Source organism: Macaca thibetana, chromosome 9, assembly GCF_024542745.1.
Source record: "Macaca thibetana thibetana isolate TM-01 chromosome 9, ASM2454274v1, whole genome shotgun sequence".
Lineage (NCBI taxonomy): Eukaryota > Metazoa > Chordata > Mammalia > Primates > Cercopithecidae > Macaca > Macaca thibetana.
Genome location: NC_065586.1, coordinates 19,444,528 through 19,466,812, shown reverse-complemented (window position 1 = coordinate 19,466,812; position 22,285 = coordinate 19,444,528). Strand labels below are relative to the sequence as shown.

At 36.3% G+C, this 22,285-nt stretch overlaps 1 protein-coding gene and 1 long non-coding RNA gene across 4 annotated transcripts in view; one reads left to right on the top strand and one right to left on the bottom strand.

Annotated features, from left to right (window-relative positions):
- LOC126962734 (uncharacterized) overlaps positions 1–5,047 on the top strand; it is a 54,637-nt gene extending 49,590 nt beyond the window's left edge. Inside the window, exon 4 of the long non-coding RNA XR_007728794.1 lies at positions 4,747–5,047. This is a non-coding gene — a long non-coding RNA (uncharacterized LOC126962734). The remainder of the gene's footprint in view (positions 1–4,746) is intronic.
- Positions 1–22,285, bottom strand: part of MALRD1 (MAM and LDL receptor class A domain containing 1) — a 930,868-nt gene that overhangs the window by 200,591 nt on the left and 707,992 nt on the right. For all 3 annotated transcript variants that reach the window (XM_050804020.1, XM_050804022.1, XM_050804021.1), the window contains exon 31: positions 16,994–17,155. In XM_050804020.1, the coding sequence (XP_050659977.1) occupies positions 16,994–17,155 (162 nt within the window). The remainder of the gene's footprint in view (positions 1–16,993; positions 17,156–22,285) is intronic.

The following is a 22,285-nucleotide window of genomic DNA, read 5'->3' as shown; positions in this document are numbered from 1 at the left end:
TGTGATATTTTTCTACCACCTTACAGGATTGCCAAAATCAAATTGTAAAAGAGCTCTTTTTAATGATGGACATTCTAACTGGTGTGAGATGGTATCTCATTGTGGTTTTGATTTGCATTTCTCTGATGGCCAGTGATGATGAGCATTTTTACATGTGTCTGTTGGCTGTATGAATGTCTTCTTTTGAGAAATGTCTGTTCATATCCTTTGCCCACTTTTTGATGGGGCTGTTTGTTTTTTTTTAAGTCAGGAAACAACAGGTGCTGGAGAGGATGTGGAGAAATAGGAACACTTTTACACTGTTGGTGGGATTGTAAACTAGTTCAACCATTATGGAAAACAGTATGGCGATTCCTCAAGGATCTAGAACTAGATGTACCATACGACCCAGCCATCCCATTACTGGGTATATACCCAAAGGATTATAAATCATGCTACTATAAAGACACATGCACACACGTATGTTTATTGCAGCACTATTCACAATAGCAAAGACTTGGAATCAACCCAAATGTCCATTAGTGACAGACTGGATGAAGAAAATGTGGCACATATACACCATGGAATACTATGCAGCCATAAAAAGGATGAGTTTGTGTCCTTTGTAGGGACATGGATGCAGCTGGAAACCATCATTCTTAGCAAACTATCACAAGAACAGAAAACCAAACACCGCATGTTCTCACTCATAGGTGGGAACTGAACAGTGAGATCACTTGGACTCGGGAAGGGGAACATCACACACCGGGGCCTATCATGGGGAGGGGGGAGGGGAGAGGGATTGCATTGGGAGTTATACCTGATGTAAATGACGAGTTGATGGGTGCTGATGAGTTGATGGGTGCAGCACAGCAACATGGCACAAGTATACATATGTAACAAACCTGCACGTTATGCACATGTACCCTAGAACTTAAAGTATAATAATAAAAAAAAATACTACAGAAAAAAAAAAAAAGAACTGTAGAAAATACAGGCGATGGAGGAACACGTTAAATAATACCATTAAGAAACAATCAAACAAATCATGATTGTGGAATATTCTATAAGACAGTTGGGCTGGGTTCTTCAAAAAGTCATTGTTGTGGGAAAAACAGTATTGGTGGTGGACTGGTACCAGTCTTGATTAAGAGAATAGACATTATAAGGGCAAAAAAAAAGAAAAAAAAAAAAAGAGCTCTGTAAAATTGGCTTAAAAAAATGAGCACTTGCGTAAATTAGATATTCCTTAAACTCTTAGAAAGAAACTAACGCAAATTATTTTCAAATTTACAGGATCTGGGATACTCTTTGGTAAATAAAAGTTAATTAAAGTGTGTGAGTTTGATTAAAGCAGGTACATCTCCAGATTTTTCAACACTAGATATAATTTAGATGCACAACTTTTTCTACCTAGGTTTATTAGTAAAACAAGCTTATGTTATCTCTATATTAAAAAAATTGTCAGCAAGGAAAATAACTTACGATGATGGCTAGTTGTTTAATGTCTCATCTTCATAAGCAATCCAAACATAATCATAAAAACAAGTGAATTAAATAGATGTAAGTAATCTAAAATTCCCAGGAGAATGATGTCCTTCCTATACTAGCTGGTTTTAACGTTCTTTTATCATCAAGAAGTGAAAGTTGGCCGGGCGCGGTGGCTCACGCCTGTAATCCCAGCACTTTGGGAGGCCGAGGCGGGCAGATCACGAGGTCAGGAGATTGAGACCATCTGGCTAACACGGTTAAACTCCATCTCTACTAAAAAAATAAATAAACAAATTAGCCAGGCATGGTGGCAGTCGCCTGTAGTGCCAGCTACTCGGGAGGCTGAGGCAGGAGAATGGCATGAACCCGGGAGGCGGAGCTTGCAGTGAGCCGAGATCGCACCACTGCACTCCAGCCTGGGCGACAGAGCGAGACTCCGTTCCCGCCCCGGCACTCCCGCCCTGCCGGGGGAAAAAAAAAAAAAAAAGAGGAAGTTGAGGCTAAATCTGTACAAATAACCACTTAAAGTGACCTACTAAAAAAAAACTCTGTAAGGACAGAGATAAAATGTTGCCTCTTCTATAGTTTCTCATTACAGAGACCAAAGGTAGTTTAAACTGTTAGTACACATGTTCTGTCATACCAAAAAAAGTGTACTATGAAAAAGCACATGTTTCTAGAAATTATGATTCATAGATTTGCCAATCTACAGAAAGCTGGTGTGATATACCTCAGTTGCTTGCTTCCTTCCTAGTGTTCCCTGTAAATTAAGGTCACTAAGAGTTCATTATTTGAATTCATACATAAAACTAAAATTACTAGAAATAATGAGAAAAACCATTCTAAATTCAAATATATAAAGATGGCAAGCTATGTTTTTGGTAAGAAAAGCTATAAAGTATAAAGTTGTGTTTTTGTTGTTTGTTAAATAAAAATATATATATATTTCTTTGTCCTAAAGCATAAGAAATGGCTGTTTCAAAATGGGAAAAAAAAAAAGTATAAAACAAAAACTGAATGGATGTAAGGGTGTTGTAGAAGGAATGGACAGATATTTTATGTGTGATCAAACTGGCCGCAATTAGTAGGGAATCATTTTTAAGTCTTCTAAAAAATTAAGGTTTTATATCAAAAGTATGCTGATACAAAACAAGAATTTGATTCTCTGTGTTAAAACAACGAGGTTTACTTGGAGTCTTGGTCTGCTTTTAGTAGAAAATTGTGAAAGGCTTTCCTTTTAGATAATTGATCTAGGAAACAAATATTCTGTATTTTATCAAGATAATTTCCAATGCTTCATGCAGTCTGTAAAGGATCTTTCATTTCTTAAGAAAAGTGAGTTCTGTTTACTAAATGAACTAAGGTTTTTCTTTCCTATAACTATGTACCTTTCTGCATTTGTCTTTAAATATTTTAATTATTACTCTAGCTAAATGAGTAAGCATTGTTTCACAGTGCCATGTAATCCTATTTTAATCAAGTATTTAAAACCTCTTATTTTTCACGACTTCCCAAAATCAAAGTCTAAATTAGGATCTTTTGACTTTGAACTAACTTAGGGAGTTTTCCCACAGGCCATAGAATTATCTCAAAATAATTTTTTTCTTTCTTTCTCTTTATTTAAAGAGAGGTGTAAAACTAATTAGGCTTATCTAACATGTTAAATGGCATGGGAAACACTGTCAAATAAGTGATACTAAACCTTATTAATGTGATACTAAACACATATTAATAACATATCATGTAATATAACAGGTTTCTGATAACTGTAAGATCCCACTATTTGACTAGATAAGAATTCCCAGAATTTTAATGTAGAAACTGATTGGCACCTAAATTGCTAACCCAACATCAAGTAGAAGAAGAATTAATTTGAATGCCAAGGAAATATTGTTGCAGATTTTCGTGGTAAGTCAGCCAATACTGAAATTGTTAAGATACTGTGTTAATTTTGCATTGCTATAAATGAGTACCTTAGGTTGGACAATTTATTTAAAAAAAAAAAAAAAAGATTTATTTGACTCATGGTTCTGCAGGCTGTATAAGCATGGCACCAGTATCTGTTTGGCTTCTGGTGAGGCCTCAGGAAGCTTATAGTCATGACAGAAGGAGAAAGGGGACCTGCTGTATCACATAGTGAGAAAGGAAGCAAGAGAGTGAAGGGGGAGGTCCCAGATACATTTTTACCAATGAGCTCTCATATGGACTCATTACCAGAGGCGGAGCACCATGCCATTCATGAGGAATCCATCCTCATGACCCAAACAGCTCTCACTAGGTTCCATCTCCAACACTGGGGATTACATTTTAACATGAGATTTGGAGGGGACAAACATACAAACCATATCATATATGCAATTTAAGTGAACACAGTAAGATTGACCCAAGTCAAATTATCTATGACAACCTATTTAATAAACAGTGCTATATACCTGAAATGAAGAAACAAATGTGTTATTTACAAGTAAATTCAATGTTAATTGTACACCCATGGAGGACCCAGATGACTACTTGGTCCTTCCTGAGTCCTTAAATCTTCCATTATTTAAAACTATGCACTCCACGAATCATTATGGAAATTTCAAAATGTCTTAAATTATGAAAAAAAAATCGGAGTGACTAGCCTAAAATTGCTAAAATGATTTGTAAGCATTTTTTGGTTTGTCAAACCCATAATTCTGGGAACACAATCAACTCTTTAGGTGTTACATTTCTACCAATAAACCATTTAAACTTTTACAAATGGATTTCACTCAACTGCCACCTATCCCATTGAAGGGATATCAATGTGTTCTTGTAGTTTGTATGTTTCCTGGTTGGACAGAAGCTTTCCTGTATGGGAAAGTCAATGCTATGACAGTAACTAAGAGATCATTATAAATGTTCTTCTTTTATGGGGTATTCCTGTATTTCCAGTGATGGAGGCACTCATTTCAATGGGCAGATCATCAAACAGTTAAATAAGATATCACAAACACAATGGCATTATGCAAAACTAACTGAATAGACTGGATTGCCTTGGGCAAATGTATTACTGCTGTCCTTGATGGAAATAAGATCCACTCCCCCTGGAAAACACCAATTATGAAATCTTATAAAATAGTCACTGGAAGGCTTTTACCCATAATAATAGAGCTGTCTGTACCTCCCGTTCTTATAAATGACTAAATATTGCCAAGCTTTAATGTGTTATGCCAGAGTATATGTTTACCATGTAAAAAAAAAAAGCCCTCTGTGACCCACCAACTGATGATAACCAAATTTTTCATGATCCAGGACACAGAGAATGGGTCTATTGGAAATGACACCAGGGAAAGACTGCCCCTGAGCCCCACTGGAAGGAATGATACCAAGCTCTTTTAAGCAGTCATACTGCAGCAAAACTTTATAACCTTCAGTCTCGGCTCCACATCTCTCAACTCAAGAGGACTCCTCCAAGACTGCACATCTTCTAGAGACCTCAAGGCAAAACTGACCAAGGAGATTTCTCTTCAGAAGAAGATGACATCCTAGATGTGGCCAATTTTCCCAAAACAAGGATCAAAACTTCTCCCCACTCTCATTATGAAAACTTTGTCTTTTTTATTTTTTCTCTGTGTTTCTTTTCTGTTTACAAATGGTAAGATAATGCCAAAATCCAGATTTCACAGTTGATAACTTCTGTAGAAAACCTAACTGCATGTTGACTATGTCATGTTAAACCAGTATCCCTACATGATCTTAGAGATCCTCCATTTCATACTAAAACAAAATTTACTGATATTCCAAATGTGACCATTTTCGCATATTGTAGATTTGGTTCTTCTATAGGGTTAAACTTTTAGATTCACATATTCATATTCCTTGTTTAAAGCTACCAGTAGCCAAAACATATAGTGAGGGTTTTGCAGTTAATTCTGCCAGAAATTAAATAAGAACAACAAAAGATAGTTTGACATTTTGTAGACAAATATATACCCTAATTGTTGATGGCCTCTAACCATGCAATGATTTGATAATAAAGTCCTGGATAAATTTTACTAGTGCTTTCCTACTAGTGACCCTTAAATCACAAGACATCTTAAAGGGAACTGTGGCTGTGGCCCTTGAAGATATATTTTAATTTGTAGAGAATTTAACAATCAGCCATATGCATAGAAATTCCATGTCTCAAAAAGTGGCTAATCTGGGTTAAGGATTTTAATGGCACCACTCACTCCACAATCAATTGGAAACTGATAATTGATCTATACATTTCATTTTTCACTGTAAAATAAATAAGATTTTTCTAGCAGGTGTTAATAGCTGTAAATGAGCATCTTTGGGTAGAACACTCCTTTCCTGGCTGGGCATAAATATAATAAAGTTATGGTTAGAAATCAGTCTCAAATATTAACTGATAGAGCTGACTATACTGCAAACACTATGACTGCCTAGTACATTTCTTTAAGTTCTCTTGATAAGGTTGTTTTAGATAGCAAGATTGCTTTGGACTACCTGTTGGCTGAACAGCAGGGAGTATCTGCAATAGCTAACACCTCTTGCTGCACATGGATACATACATCTAGTATAGAAACTAATTTGCAAGAATTCAACAAACAAGCTATTTGGTTTAAACAAGCAGATTTCTCTTCTGGTTTATTTTTTGATTTATGTGATTTTAATTCATTTGATTTACAGGGCTCCTGCTATGGAGTAAACTTCAGTGTCTTGGTATTATTCTTCTGATAGTCATCATAGTAGTCTCCCTGGTACACTGTATTCTCTCAAGAGCCTTAAATGCTTGTGTGTAGCCATTCCATGTGTATCAAACGGTCTTACTTTGGTTAGAACCACAAAAGCACAAAGAGAACATAATCATTTAGCTGACTCGATGTTGTACCTAGTGAGTTCTATACTGAGACCAAAAATGTCCACTATGATGGTGATAAACAGTAGCATCAGTGCCCAAGGTTTGCATCAATCTCTCAAGATTGAGAGGCTGACCAGCAAAGGGAATTGTCAAAGTAAATAAGCAAGAGGCCATTGCCCTGAAGTCTTCTTTGTACTTTGAGTTCCTAGATAACCAACTGCAACCTAACTAGTACAGAAATAAACCAAAACTAAATTTAGGAGTATAACAGACAAATTTCAGCCAATGAGTCGCAGCCAACTCATCACACCATGCCCAAATGAGGCAGATGCCTAGCTCTAGTCAATCAGATAATTTCCCTACTTTGCTTCTGTTTTTGGCTCATAAAAGCTTGTTGCTCACACTGAAAGGTGGAGCTCTCTGAACCACTTTTGGTTCTGAGTGCTGCCCAATTCATGAATTATTCATTGTGCAAATCAACTCTGCTAAATATAATTTGTCTAACATTCTTCTTTTAATAATGTTTAATTATTAGGATACACTTTGTTAATATACATAATGTAATATAAAGATAATAGACTAGGCTAAATTGTTACAATTATACCACTTTGCTTTTCATTGTTCTGTTTTTCTCCAAAGTACTTTTGGCTTAAAGTGAATTGGATGTCAAATAGACCATCTTTGCCACTTCTTGCTGCAAGTGTGTAAATTTATAAGTAAAAGACTACTCATCTTCAAAGTTATATAGGGACAGCTTTTTTCGATAGTTCTCTAGTCAATTCCAGTGTTTCATTCACTCGGTAGACAAGAAAGCCTTCTTTACCTATGCAGTGTAGTATTAAACAGGGTTGCCAATGAAAACAATGTGAGCCACATATGTAGTTTTAGCATATTTAGTAGCCACATTTTATGAAGTAAAAAAGGTAAGTTTGTAGCAATAATTTATTTAATCTAATATATCCAAAATGTTATAATTTTAACATATACTCAATGTACAACTTACTAGTACAATATTTTATATTCTTCGTTTGTTACCACATATTTGAAATCCAGTTTGTAATTTACACATAGAGCACATCTCAATTTTTACTGGCCACATTTCAAGGGCTCAATAGTTCCATGTAACTATCTGCTATCACATTGGACGGTGTAGGTTCAGAAGAAAGTGTTTTGAGTCAGAAAATCTGGTATTACAATCTACCTGCTCAGTCATCCATGTAACATGGTAAAGCTTTTTAACCTTTCTAAAAAAATAATATGTTTTACATCACAGTGTTTTAAAAATACTAAATGTGACAACATATATAAATTCTTTTTCTCACAGTTTCTGACTCTCAGGAAACATTTAATAAATGTTAGTTCTCTTCCTATAAATCATTCTGAAATTTCTCATTGTGTTTGAAAAAAACTGTTTTGTTTATTCAGCATACATCACACATCCATCCACAACTCTTTGGAAAACTAAAAACACTAATGAAAGCATCTTTATTGCAGTAGTTACATGTAACATCTTATTTAACTCACTCTTCTTCCCCCACTATCATCCAGAAACTCCTACTTTTCTTTTGTTTCCTATAGCACTTATCAACAACCAACAAACTATATAAATATGTGATTGATAATGCTTCATATTGACTTTCTTTCCCCCTTTGCTACAATGTCAGCCACATGATGGCAGAGATTCTTCTCTGATTTATTCAACAGATATTTCAAGTACCTAGAAGAGTGCCTCAAAAAATGGACTTCAAGAAATATTTCTTGGATGAATGAATGATTGAAGAAACATTTTTTTCATCATGCCAATGTACATTATTTTACTTTTGTGTCACCCACCTGTGAAAACGCCTCCATTTATTCACATACGTTTTCAATGTGGTGACTGAAGCATCACAGAAATCCCAGATGTTTCACTTTAACACTCTCAGGATTTATTGTTATCATGACTATTCATAGTAGTTAACTCCTCTTGAGTATCCAAACACTAACCAGTATTAAACAGAAATTTGTTCCGAATTGGCATCACAATAAATTCCAATGTATTGTTTAAAAATCATATTAAATTAAAGAAGAATTTATGTATCACATTCTTTGTTACGTTTCAATACAACTTGAAAACCTAGTGAAGAGATACTATTATTTCTTGTCTTCTATCTGGTGTACAACTCCCCTGATATTTTCTAAATAATCAGTTCTAATTCCACACTAGGTTTCATATTGTTAGGTTTTTTCACTAGATTTGATCGCATTCATACTTTGTGGGAACCATTTTTCTAAACACCTTTATTTTGAAAATTTTTACATTTATACCAAAGTAGAAATAATAGACTAATGAACTCCTACCTACCCAAAATCCAGCTTTAACCATCTTCAACCCATGGTAATATCATTTGGATATTGGTTCCTGCCTAAATCTCATGCTTAACTGAAATCCCCATTGCTGGAGTTGGGGCCTGGTGAGAGGTGACTGGATCATGGCGGAAGAATCCTCTCTCATGGCTCAGTGCTCTCTTTGTGAGTTCTCTGGAGATCTGGTCATTTAAAAGTGTGTGGCACCTCCTCTCCCCACCACTCTCTCTCTTGCTCCTGCTTTCACCATGCAATGTGCCTGCTCCCCCTTCACCATCTGCCATAATTGCAAGCTTCCTGAGGCCTTCCCAGAAGCCAAGCAGGTGTTGGCACTATTCTTCCTGTAAAGGCTGTAGAACTATGAGTCAACTAAATCTCTTTATCAATTACCCCGTCTCAGGTACTTCTTTATAGCAATGCAAGGATGGCCTAATATACATGGTCCATCTTGCTTTGTCTCTATTTCCACCCACATTTTCAATACTACAAAATTATTTGAAAGCAAGCCTGGTATCAAATTGCACCATCTTTAAATACTTCAGTATATATTTTTATCAGATAATGACTTCTTATTAGTAGCATATTACAGTTAACAACACTTATAATATCTAACCAACAGAAAATATATTTTATGTTAATATTTACTTAAATATATACACACATTTGCATTGGAATATACATGTATATATGGGAATACATATATATAGGTGATATATATATCACCAATATTTAAATATCATGATAAAAATGGTTGCACTTGTATGGTACACTGGTGTCATTAGATAAGTATGATTGATGCTGACTTCCAAATCAATGCCTTCTACAGGTGCATCTGATTGATAGTTTTCATCCTAAGTACACAAGAAGTTGAATGAGATTGGGCTCATATATCTGGATAATAAACCCAGTGACAGTTCTCTAAAGAGCAATGAGCAATATGATTTTTGTCCATTGTGCTGAGTTCTATTTCTTCCAGGGATAACTGTTCTTTTCACATCCTCTACTTTCTCTTTCATGACATTAGTTGTCTTCAAATGTGTGGTGATTCTTGGTTGTTTATTTAAGCTCATCAATGAAAGTCTTTGTTGCTTAGGACACAATAATGGATTTCAATAGTCAAAATAAATAACTGTTTTCCCAACAGACTTCTTTGAATGGGAGGATGAACAGCAGGTGCTTTGGATGTAGGTTGAGCATGCAGGCAAGCACGCTTCCCTGTAGGGCAGGCGTTCTCATCCTTCACCACACACTAGAATCCCATGCGGAATTCTTAAAAATCTTCATGCTCAGCCTACAGCATAGACCAATTAAATCAGAATCTTTGTGGGTGGGACCCAGCTATTAGTACTTTCATTAAGTCCCTAGATGATTTGAATATGCAGCCAAGGTTCAAAACCACTCCCTATTGTGATGATCCTGTGTAACCCCAACTATGACATTAACTAATTTTCAGGCTATAATTATCTCATGATTATCTTTCAACAGGCAGATGTCCAAATTTCTTTAGACTGCCCTTCCCTGACTTAATCCTGAGAAGAAAAGCAATTTATGCGAGTGGTTGTGTTTGGAAGCAGTGATCATTGGTGGGAAACTTGAGAAGCGGGGCCAACTTCACAATTCCTCCAAGTGGTCTGAGTGAGCTCCCCTGCAGAGTTCTTCGCAACCTTTCTTAGCATTTTTATTGGTTTGCTAGCGCTGCCACAACAAAATGCCAGAGGCTTAGTGACTTAAATGACAGAAATTTATTTCCTCACAGTTCTGAAGGCTGGAAGTCCAAGACCAAGGTGCCCAGAGATTTGATTTCTCATGAGGCTCTTTCCTTGGCTTGCAATGACTGTCTTCTCTCTGTGTCCTTACCTGGCTTTTCTTCTGTACTTCCTGGTGTTTCTCCTTCATTTTATGAGGACAACCGTCCTATTGAATTAGGACTCTTATGACCCCATTTAACCTTAATTACCTATTTAAAGATAGTTTATCTCCAAATAGTCACACTAGGATTAGCACTTCAACATATGAATTCTGGAGGAAGGCGGCACAATTCAGTCCTTGGATGTTAGGATATCTGTATATATGTGTAGCTTCTTTGGGAAGACCTATAGTGAACTATTTTTCCTTAACTTAGGATTTCTGATGTTCTTCCTAATTTCACTCTGATCCCATTTGCCTTTTTCCTGTTCCTCCTCCTATTCCTGTTCCTCTCCCTATTCCTCCTCCTCTGCCTCTTTCTCCTTCTTTTCCCCCCACCCAGCTCCTCCCCCATCTTCTCCTTCTTTTTCCTGGAATGCTTCAAAAATTTCTTGTCCAACAGTTTAATCTTTAAAATATGTGTTACAATAGAGTCATTATATGTTTCTGTATGTGTGTGTATGTGTCTGTGCATGGGTGTGTGTGCAAGTATGTCTTTAAGTGTATGCGTGTGTTTAAGTGCATGTGAGTAAGATCAAAGTGGGTCTAAGAATAATGGTCTGGGAATCATGTGAGCGAGGGCTGGCTTTTTTATATCCAACTCCATATCCCTGTCCAGCCTTCCCAAGCAAATGAATATAGGAGTCTCCCTCTACTCGATCAGAGACCAGGGTGATATAAATCTAGAGTGAAATCGAGGTTTAGTGGCCCTGAATATGAAGGTTAAGGGGATTCAGGTAGAGTTATATATAAGGAAGGAACACACTACAGTGATGTCCTGGAAAAGGGCTTGGATTAGGATCCATACACCAGGGTTTCCACTCTGGCTTTGTTACTCATTTTACAGGTTGATAAAAATCATTTAATATCTGTGTTCCTCATCTCTGATATCAGAATGATAATGTCTGTCCTATCTGCCCATAGGAAGTACAGTTATCATCTGCGTTACCTGCAGGACACTATCAACCAAATATCAAATTGAGTTGTATTTATTGAATACTATATGTCTTAAATTGCTATTATACATGAGAGCATCAGCTTGCTATGATTATTTGGGGATATTTTTTGACCTTGAGTGGTTAGTATAGAAATGCACGATAGTAAGCATGTACGCTATATCAGTCAGCATATTTGATTCCTCAGTTACTTACCAAACATTTAGTTAATTCATATTCTCAGTTCCCAACACAATGAATGGTACTCAGGCACCATTCATTTCCATGGTACCAGGCACTCAGGAAATGCTTAATGCATTAAGTAATCCAAAATACTTCACTGTCAATAAATATAGTAGGGGATAGTTCCAAGTAACCTACAAAAGTATCAGGTGCAATTCAGACATTTAAATGCTAGAGGATACGTAACAATAGCAAAACATGTGACACTTGTCTTACTAGAGTTGATAGTCTAATTGTGGAGATGGCCAATTATATCATTAAAGAGAGCATAAAGTTATGAAGGGAAAAAAAGAGACAGCAGCAGCTTTGTGCCTTATGCCTTCATTAATTCATGCTACATAAATGTCACTCTTGCCATTCAATCTTGTATACATTAAGTCTAAACAGTATTCATGTGTAGACCAGAGAGTGGATTGATGTTTGTAGTTTCTCTCTCCAGCTTCGCCAATGTCTCCAAAAAGGCTCCTAAATAGCCCTGTGATGGGCATCGAAAATGGCCCCCTTATATATCTAATTCTTTGTCTTGATAACAATAAGTGCAAAACTCCATAAATACGATTTTAATTAACAACTATGTTGTGATGTTTAGAAATAGATCATAGGCTCATTGAATTTGTTGGCCTTCTCATAAAGAATTTTGTTTTTCCCAGAGGGTCAAAATTAATTAATGTCCTTACAATTTATTCAGCATCCCATTATCTCAGAGATGCCTAAACAGTCTCACTCAGCCGTATTAGTGTATCAAGAATGATATAATCAGGCTGCTTTGAAGTCAGCACTCTGTAAAAATACTGTCTCAAGTAGTGATTAATAAGGAGGATAATAAAGTGTTCTGTCAGAATTATTGCTTTTTTTAAAATCTGCGGACAACATTGCTTATATATAACATTACATAAACAACCAGATTCAAAATTTGCATGTGGTCTTTAATGAACATACATAAGCTCTAAAAGTTCAAAAAAGAAAAATTAATACTCTTATTAATAGTCTTTAATGTTTCCATTAAAAGGTATCCATTGATCACTTGCGTTTTTCTTTTTGAACAACAGATGTAAACTTTCTCATATCTATTGACTATACTTTAATCTTGTTCTCAACTGAGCCTGCAGTTTTTTTTATCTTTAGTATTATTGTAGCAGAAGACATGCTAGTAGTTTTCAAATACTGTCTTAGCATAAGGGAATATTGTGGCAGATAATATCTAACGAACTCACAGGCATTTGTGTCCACATGTTATTGTCTAGATCTAAGCAGAATAAATGAAAATTGGCTTGTTTCTCATATTTTCTCAAAAAATCCCATATATTCAACTTTGGGAATTACAGAAGTAAAAAAGTTCCATCTAAATGTCAATTCGTTGTTGTGATATTTATCATAATGGAGAAAATAATGTTTATAATTAGATTTTGTAAATTTTGATATATTCAAAAAGTAAAATACTATAAAACTATGCTGTGCAAGATATTTCACTACATATAACCTTGTTTACACTATATTTTTAGAATTACAAAATCAACTAGAAACTATTTCTCTTTGAAAATGCATACATTAAGAAAGAATGGGAGTATGAACAAACATGAAGCTTATTGATGGCTTTATCATTACTCTGAGGTTACTAGAAAAGTTTTTTCTGCTTATTTATATTCTAAAAATTTTAGAAAAACTATATTATTTAGTAATGTAAAATTGATAAACAGAAACATTGAAGAAAAAGTAAATATTAAAAGGACAAGCAACAGTTCAGACCTTTCAAGTGGCAAACCTTAATATATTCACCACATTTTTCACAAGCGCACAAATGTGCTACCACCATGTATGTTGGATTTTCTTTTCAGGTACAATTCCTGTTATTTGCTTCTTATTTTGTTCTTTTTTTTGAGACAGAGTCTTGCCAGAGTGCAATGGAGTAAACACGACACTGCAGCCTCAACCTCATGGGCTCAAGCCATCCTCTTGCCTCAGCCTCCCGAGTAGTAGGGACAAGAGGCATGCCACCACACCTGGCTACTTTTTTATTTTTTGTAGAGATAGGGTTTCACCATGTTGCCCAGGCTGGTCTCAAACTGCTGGGCTCAAGCAATCCTCCTGCCTCACCTTCCCAAAGGGCTGGGATTACAGGCATGAGCCACTGTGCCCAGCCTTGTTTGTTTTTATATTGAGTTTATTTCTTCCTCTTCTCCACTTTAACCCTGTCACCCATTCAAGTAATCTATGTTAATAAACAAGTATGTATCCTTTTATACTCTCCTCCATGGCTACAGTCATTCACAGAAATATCTATGCACAGATTTATACATATGCACAATAAGGGGGTACTAGCTGTCTGCTTTAGAAAAACTAGATCACCTTATCTTAACGTTTTGCATAGCGCTTTACTCCTTCAACACTATCATTTGGAAATCCTTTCAAATCGACTATACATGACTAAATTCTTTTTAGTGTCAGCATAATATTGCATGTTGTAGATTTTACAAGTTACCTTGGCTTCTAGGCTGTTTCTCTGGGTTCTCAACAGGGGCAATTTCTAAAGACATTTTGGCTTTATTATGATTAGAAAGAGGAGTGCTTCTGACAGCTAGTTGGTAGAGGCCTCAAGTGCTGCTAAACATCTTACAATTGCACAGGTCAAACCCCTAATTAATTAGACTGCCCCAAATGTCATTAGCAACTGGGTTGAGACACCTTCCAAACACAGGTTGAACGAGCTCTGGAACATTCTTTCCTTAGGTAACCACAGGTCACTTCCTCACAGCTCCTTCAGGTCTCTTGTTGAATGGCATTTCTATGCAGGGTCTAATTTGACCAGCCTATTTACATGGCCATCCTCCCAACTCCAAGGCACACACCTACCTACTGTCTTTCACACTCCTATGTACTCTATTCCTTCCCTTTTCTCCCCTTAACTTCTAATACGCCATCTAAATTATTTATTTATTATGTTTACCCATTATCTTTTCCTCCTTCTGTAACGTAAGCTCTACTGTGACAGGGATTTATGCCTGTTTTATTCACTGATGCATCCACAGGACCTGGCCAAGTGCCTGGCATTTGATAAATAGCTAAGTGAATGAAGGAAGGAACACATAAATGATCATATAATAGGCATTCATTTATTTCCCATTATTTCTGCTAAAAGCAATGCTGACGTAAATATCCTCATATAAGTCATTATGTGTCGGCCCTTCTAGGTGCAAGAGGCCAAAATGCTTTCTAAATTGGGTTTAGAAGCTGACTTCCAGGTTTAAAAGTTGACTTCTATGTCAAAGAGGCCAAAATCCTTTCTAAATTGGGTTTCGGAGGTTTTAAAATATTCGCTCTAAATTACACACAGTTTACTCTGTTTCCTTGCAAGGATTTTCTTGTTTTTATTTGTTACATTTAAGCCTTTATCTAGATTGTATTGCTGCATATGATATAAAACTTGGATTTAATTTTAAGTCCTTCCAGGTGGATAACCAGATATGCCAGCACCATCCTGTATCATCCACCTTTTTCCTACTATTTTAAATATCTACCTTTGTTATATACTAAATCCTTATAATTACTGACCTTAGTTTCTTGATTCTTTATCCTGTTCAACTTATAATCTAGTATACATTAACTTCATGTTTTTAAGGGAAACAAAAACTTGTGAAAGGAAAGGGAGATACAACATGACAAGTCAAAAGGAGTTAGAATATTCAATTTAAAGATTAATTCTACCAGACATAAAAAGAAGATCTGGTGACAATTCTACTATTCTAAAAATTTGAGGAGGAGGGATTCCTCCCTAACTCATTCTACGAAGCCAGCATTACCCTGATACTAAAATCTGGCAAACCCACAGTGAAAAAAGAAAACTACAGGCTAATATCCCTGATAAACACAGACATAAAAAATCCTCAACAAAATACTAGCAAACCAAATCCAGCATCATATCAAAAAGTTAATTCACCACAATCCAGTAGGGTTCATTCCTAAGATGCAAGGTTGGTTCAACATATGCAAATCAATACATGTGATTCACCATATAAAACGAATTAGGGAAAAATCTTTAAAACAAGAGTGAACGCCCATATTGTAATTAAATAGCATGATACATTCAATCGGCCTGAAACATACAAATAATAAAATTAATGTGCTCTTTTCCCTAGTCATATAATGGCTAGGACAATCTTTTGAAAGTTACTTAAATTTCACGTAATCTTGTTCTTTTCTACTGTGCATATGTTTCAACTGTTTTGAAGAATATGGTATTGATTAGGGTCCTCCTAAGAAACAGAATCAATAGGATATCTGTACATCTAGAAAGAGATTTATTATAAGGAATTGGCTTATGAAGTTATGAAGGCTGCCAAGTCCAATATCTGCAGGGTAGACTGTCAGGCTGGAAAACCATGAAAACCTATGGTGCAGATGAAATCTGAAGACATTCTCTTGGGGATCCTTCTTGCTGCATAGGCTGGTGTTTTGTTTTGTTTTGTTTTTCTATTCAGGCCTTCAGCTGATTGGAGGAGGCCACATTATGAAGGGCAATCCACTTTACTCAAAGCTCATCAATTTAAATGTTGATCTTATCCAAAACACCTCCAAATTGACAAATAAAATTAGCCATCACAAATATCTTAGGTTTTTTTAATCCCTAATAAAAGCTAGATTTCTAAGATAAATTCTGAGTCAGTAGGACTTCTTCGTAAGAGTAAATAAGATTACAAGCTTACTCCTACTTTGAGTCTATTAACTGTAAAGCCATTAAAGATTGCATAATCTGAAATCACACGGCAGAAAGCAAAACTTGTGAAGACTGTGCTGATGCTCACTCATTCCATCACCACTTAGCATTTTACGCTTTGGCTCCTGTACTTCTAAATGATGGAAAGGAAACTGGTGGTCAGCCATTTCATTGTTGTGACTGGCCATTGTCACGACAGGATAACTTTTAGCATTGTCAGTTGTGTATCTTTGGATATTGCAATCATTAATCTGAATGCCACCCACCTACCCTCTCCCAATTGGGGAATTTAATGGCACCTTTAGGGTAGAGTAAAATCTGTGAATCTCTTAAAATATGAGTGGTGAGCTTCTTTGTTGTAGCAGTGTCAGCTCTGGGTCTATTTAGTAATTCAGAGTTTGCAATAGAAGGGACTAGCCCTCTTTCCGTAAAAATCTACTGAGCTCTGTCCCCACATACACATAAGAAATGCACACTGAAATTCACACAAATTGTTAAAGCAGGTTTCCAGATAAGTGGATTTCATGGTCTGGGGATGGCTACTAGACATACCTGGCGTGTGATCAGAGTCTGGAATTAATGCTTCGGCAGGAATTCTGCTGCCAATGGCCCAGTCCAAGTCATCCTCAGAGTCTTGAGTAAGACTGCAGGCTGTGGTCCAATTTCCTGAACTTGTTTCAAAATTGCAGCTTCCTGTTGTGCTTGTATACTGTGCTGGGGAAGCAAAAATATTAATGGAAGTTTCTGGAAATGTCTATCACCTTTGCTGTTACCCTATATTTGGGATCATTTAAAATTAGTATCTGCATATTCTAATTCTTTATAAATATATTTACAGCATCAAGACATTTGTACTCATTGATAATATTTTAATTGAAGGATCTAGAAGCAGTGTATGAATGTTGTCACTTATCCATTAAGGAGTTATATGCATTGATGAAAAATATTTATAGATGATAGTTAAAACTGTGTCTACACATGAACAATGAACATAACATTATGCTAATACAAGATTATTCAGGTCAAATAAATAAACAGCTTCAGTTGTCTGGATGTTTAATTCACTTCCCTTATTCCGATGTTTGAATAGCATAGCCTATCAGTGACACAAAGTCATTTACTAAAGAAAAGGCACTTTGGGAGAAGTAGTAAACTATATAGGACACAAATTATCTCGGACACCATACCAGTCACTGCAGCATCACATATCAGAGCTAGTCACTAAAAAAGAAAGAAATTCTCTTCTAAAAGTGTTGATTGATAACTCCTTAAAAATTAAATTATTCACAATGAGAAAAATTAATAGATAATAACTGTATCTATTTCTAGTCACCTGTGAAAAGTGCCATCATGATACCCAGATCTAGGCTTTCATTTTTCTTTCTCTTTTTTGTACATCAGTTATTACTTTTGAGTACCCACTGTAAAACCAGACTGTGTTGTACAGACAGAAAGAATGATAGGGTGATTTAATCGGTATGAATCAACTGAGGTCATCATTTACTTTTCCTTTCTTTTTAGAAAGAAAGTTTGTGTTATTTTTAAAATTTCTTCTCGTTCACAACTTTTCCTGAACATACAACTAATGTTAGCATATAGAAATGTAATCAGAAAAAAAGCCTTGCTGTAAAAATAGACACTAAATATATAGCAAGCAAAGCTTTAATATTTCCATACAAAACTTTCTGGATCCCTGAGATTATTTAAATAAAATATTAGCATTTTACTTCTCAAGCATTATTGCATCTTATCCCTACAAATTACAACCACTTGTATTCATGTACATTCCTTTCATTCATTCTATATAACTATATCATCTATTGCTTCTTGTATGCTTATTTATGGGCTATGTGTGTCTTTTTTGTGTTTGTCATGCCAGTGTTATATAATATAGAATAGGTTTTTATTATATGATATGGATAAAAAATGAGACATTCTGTTCTGCTGGTGTTTAGCCAACACATCTGTAAAAATTCAGAATCTTGCAATGGATATAAAAGACAGCCATTATGTCTTTAGAATGATGTCACCTGCACATTCTTTACTAGTGTTCTGTGTAAGTGACTCCCTGATATACAGCCCAACAATATTAATTCTACATCCTTTTTTATTCTCTGTTATCATCCTTGCACCCTCTGTCCCGCCTTGCTTAATATATGACTTTATCTTTGACTCTAAAGATACTTATCCAATCAGGATAAATTCTCTTACATTTCATTCTCTCAATCTCAAACTATGCCACTTTTCTCTTTCCTAAGGCTAATCTCTGTTTATGATCTCAACTCCTTATCAAAACACTGCTATTGACATTCCACAGCTTCATTTTCTTCAAAGTTACATATTTTTCCATGTCCTTCAATTTCACATTCTCTTCTAATTCCTTTCTTCTATTTTGCAGTCATACAGCCAGGCTGCCCTTATTAATTTAAAAAATTCACATATATTTGCTTGCTTACATTTCTCACTCTGTATTGGCCTTAGTCATCCCTTTCCATGGGCTTTCACACTTTTACGCAGATGTCCCACCAATCAACGACCGCGATGGTTAATTTGAAATTATTTGAGGTTATTAATTTGAGATCTTTCCAACTTTTTGATGTGGGCATTTGGTGCTATAAATTTCCCTCTTAACACTGTCTTAGTTGTGTCCCAGAGATTCTGATATGTTGCATGCATGTTCTCATTAGTTTCAAAGAACTTCCTGATTTCTACCTTAATTTCATTATTTACCCAAAAGTCATTTAGAAGCAGATTGTTTAATTTCTGTGTAAATACATTATATTGGGAGATCTTCTTGGCACTGATGTCCATTTTTATTGTGCTGTGATGGTTGGTATAATTTCATTTTTTTGGAATTTGCTGAGGATTATTTTATGTACAACTGCGTGGTCAATTTTAAAGTATGTGCCATCTGGCAGTAAGAATGTATATTCTGTGGTTTTGGGGCGGGGTGTTCTGTAGATGTCTATTAGGTTCATTGGTCAAGTGTTGAGTTCAGGTCCTGAATATCTTCGTTAATTTTCTGCCTCAATTATCTGTCTAATACTGTCAATGGGGTGTTGAAGTCTTCCACCATTATTGTTTGGGAGTCTAAGTCTCTTCATAGGTCTCTAGAAACTGGATTTATGAATATGGGTACTCCTGTGCTGGGTGCATATATATTTAGGATAGTTAGGTCTTCTTGTTGAATTGAATCCTTTACCATATCTACTGTCATTGTCTTTTTTGATCTTTATTGATTTAAAGTCTATTTTGTCTGAAATGAGGTTTGCAATCTCTGCTTTTTTCTGATTTCCATTTGCTTGGTAGATTTTTCTCCTTTCCTTTATTTTGAGCCTATGGGTGTCACTGAGTGTGAGATGGGTCTCTTGAAGACAGCCAACCACTTGGTCTTGCTTCTTTATTTAGCTTGCCACTCTGCGCCTTCTAATTGGGGCATTTTGCCCATTTATATTCAAGGTTAACATGATATGCATGGATTTAATCCTGTCATCATGTCATTAGCTGGCTGTTATGCAGACTTGTGTGTCTGGTTGCTTATAGTGTCACTGGTCTGTGTACTCAGGTGTGTTTTTGTAGTGGCTGGTGATGGTCTTCAGAAGCTCTTGTAAGGCAGGTTTGCGGATAATGAATTATCTCAGCATTTTCTTGTCTCAGTTATTTCTCCTTCATTTGTGAAGTCTAGTTTGCCTGTATGTGAAATTCTTGGTTGTAGCGGTTTTTTTGGTTTTGGTGTGTGTGTGTGTGTGTGTGTGTGTGTGTGTGTGTGTGTGTTTAGAATGTTGAATATAGGCCCCCAATTTCTTCTGGCTTGGAGGGCAAAAGATTCACTGCTGAAAGATTCACTGTTAGTCTGATGAGGTTCCCTTTGTAGGTGACCTGCCCTTTCTTTTTAGCTACCTTTAACATTTTTTCTTTCATTTTGACCTTGGGAAATGTGATTATTATGGCCAGGTGTGGTGAATCATACCTGTAATCCCAGCACTTTGGGAGGCCAAGGCAGGCAGATCACTTGAGATCAGGAGTTCGAGACCAGCCTGGCCAACATGGCAAACTCCCATCTCTACTAAAAATAGACAAATTAGCTGGGTGTGGTGGTAGACACCTGTAATCCCAGGTACTAAGGAGGCTGAGGCAGGAGAATTGCTTGAACCTGGGAGGTGGAGGTTGCAGTGAGCTGAGACTATGTCACTGCTCTCCAGCCTGGGCGACAGAGCAAGACTCTAGCTCACAAAAAAAAAAAAAAAAAAAAAAAAAAAAAAAAAAAGTCATGATTATGTGTCTTGTGGATGATCTTCATGTGTAATATCTTGCAGGGGTTCTCTTCATTTCCTGAATTTGAATGTTGGCCTCTTTAGTGAGGTTGGCGAAGTTTTTATTAACAATATCCTGAAAGCAATTTTTCAAGTTGCTTGCTTTCTCCCTGTCTCTTTCAGGGATACCAGTGATTCATTGATTTGGCCTCTTAACATAATCACATATTTCTCAGAGAATTTTTTCATTCCTTTTTATTCTTTTTTCTTTATTTTTGTCTATGTTATTTCAGTAAGCCAGTCTTCAAGCTCTGTGATTTTTTTCCTAAACTTGTTCTATTCTGGTGCTAATACTTGTGATTACATCGTAAAATTCTTGTAGTGTGCTTTTCAGCTCCATTAGGTGAGTTAGGTTATTTTATTATACTGGATATTCCGTGTGTCAGCTCCTGCATAACTTAATTGTTATTCTTAGCTTCTTTGGATTGGGTTTCAATGTCGTCCTGAATCTCAATATTTGTTTCTACCCATATTCTGAATTCTGTGTGTGCCATTTCAGCCATCTCACCTGATTAAGAATGCTTTCTGGAGAACCAGTGTGGTCCTTTGGAGAACAGAAGACACTCTGGCCATTTGAGTTGCCAGAGTGCTTTCACTGGTTCTTTCTTATTTCTGTGTGCAAATGTTCCTTTAACTTCAGCGTAGATTGAGTACAGTCATTAGAATTCTTTTCTGGATGTTTCCAGAGGACTTAGGCTTTGTTCAGGGTCCTCATTTGTAGCTGACTTCTTGCCTTTGGTTTGATGGAGGGTATGCTGGCAAAGCACTTTGGCGTTGAAGATTTGGGGTGTAATCCAGCCAGCATGTGGTGCTAAGTGCAGGGGTCAGTAGGTAGGCTCTTAATCATGTGGTTCCTCTGTATTTCCTCACAGATGCAGCTGTGCTCCCTCTTAATGCTCTAAATGTGTGGGCTCCTCTTTCACCTGAGTGCTGACTGCAGTTTATGGGCTTGAATTTGTCCAAGTTTTTACTGTTTCATGGGTGACTATTAAATGCCCTGCTTAGTACATCTTGTGGGGAAAATGGTGATTTCACACGTTTTAGAGACTTCCATTGAAATTAATTCCTTACACTCAGTATTTTTAAAAATACACTTTTTTCGTGAATTTTTTTTTTTTTGAGATGAGTCTCACTCTGTTGCCCAGGCTGGAGTGCAGTGGCACAATCTTGGCTCACTGCAACCTCTGCCTCCCAGGTTCAAGCAATTCTCTGCCTCAGCCTCCCGAGTGGCTGGGATTACAGGCATCCACCACCAGGTCTGACTATTTTTTTATTTTTTATTTTTAGTAGAGACGGGGTTTCACCATATTGGCCCGGCTGGTCTTGAACTCCTGACCTTGTGATTCACCCACATCGGCCTCCCAAAGTGCTGGGACTACAGGTGTGAGCCACCACGCCTGGCCGGTGAATTTAAAATAAGCTAGAAATAACACTAGAAAATGTTACTCAGTGCACTATAAGTTTTATTTGAGAATGTACATACTATGAAAGAAATACATGATATTTTATAAAATTAATACTATAATTCTCT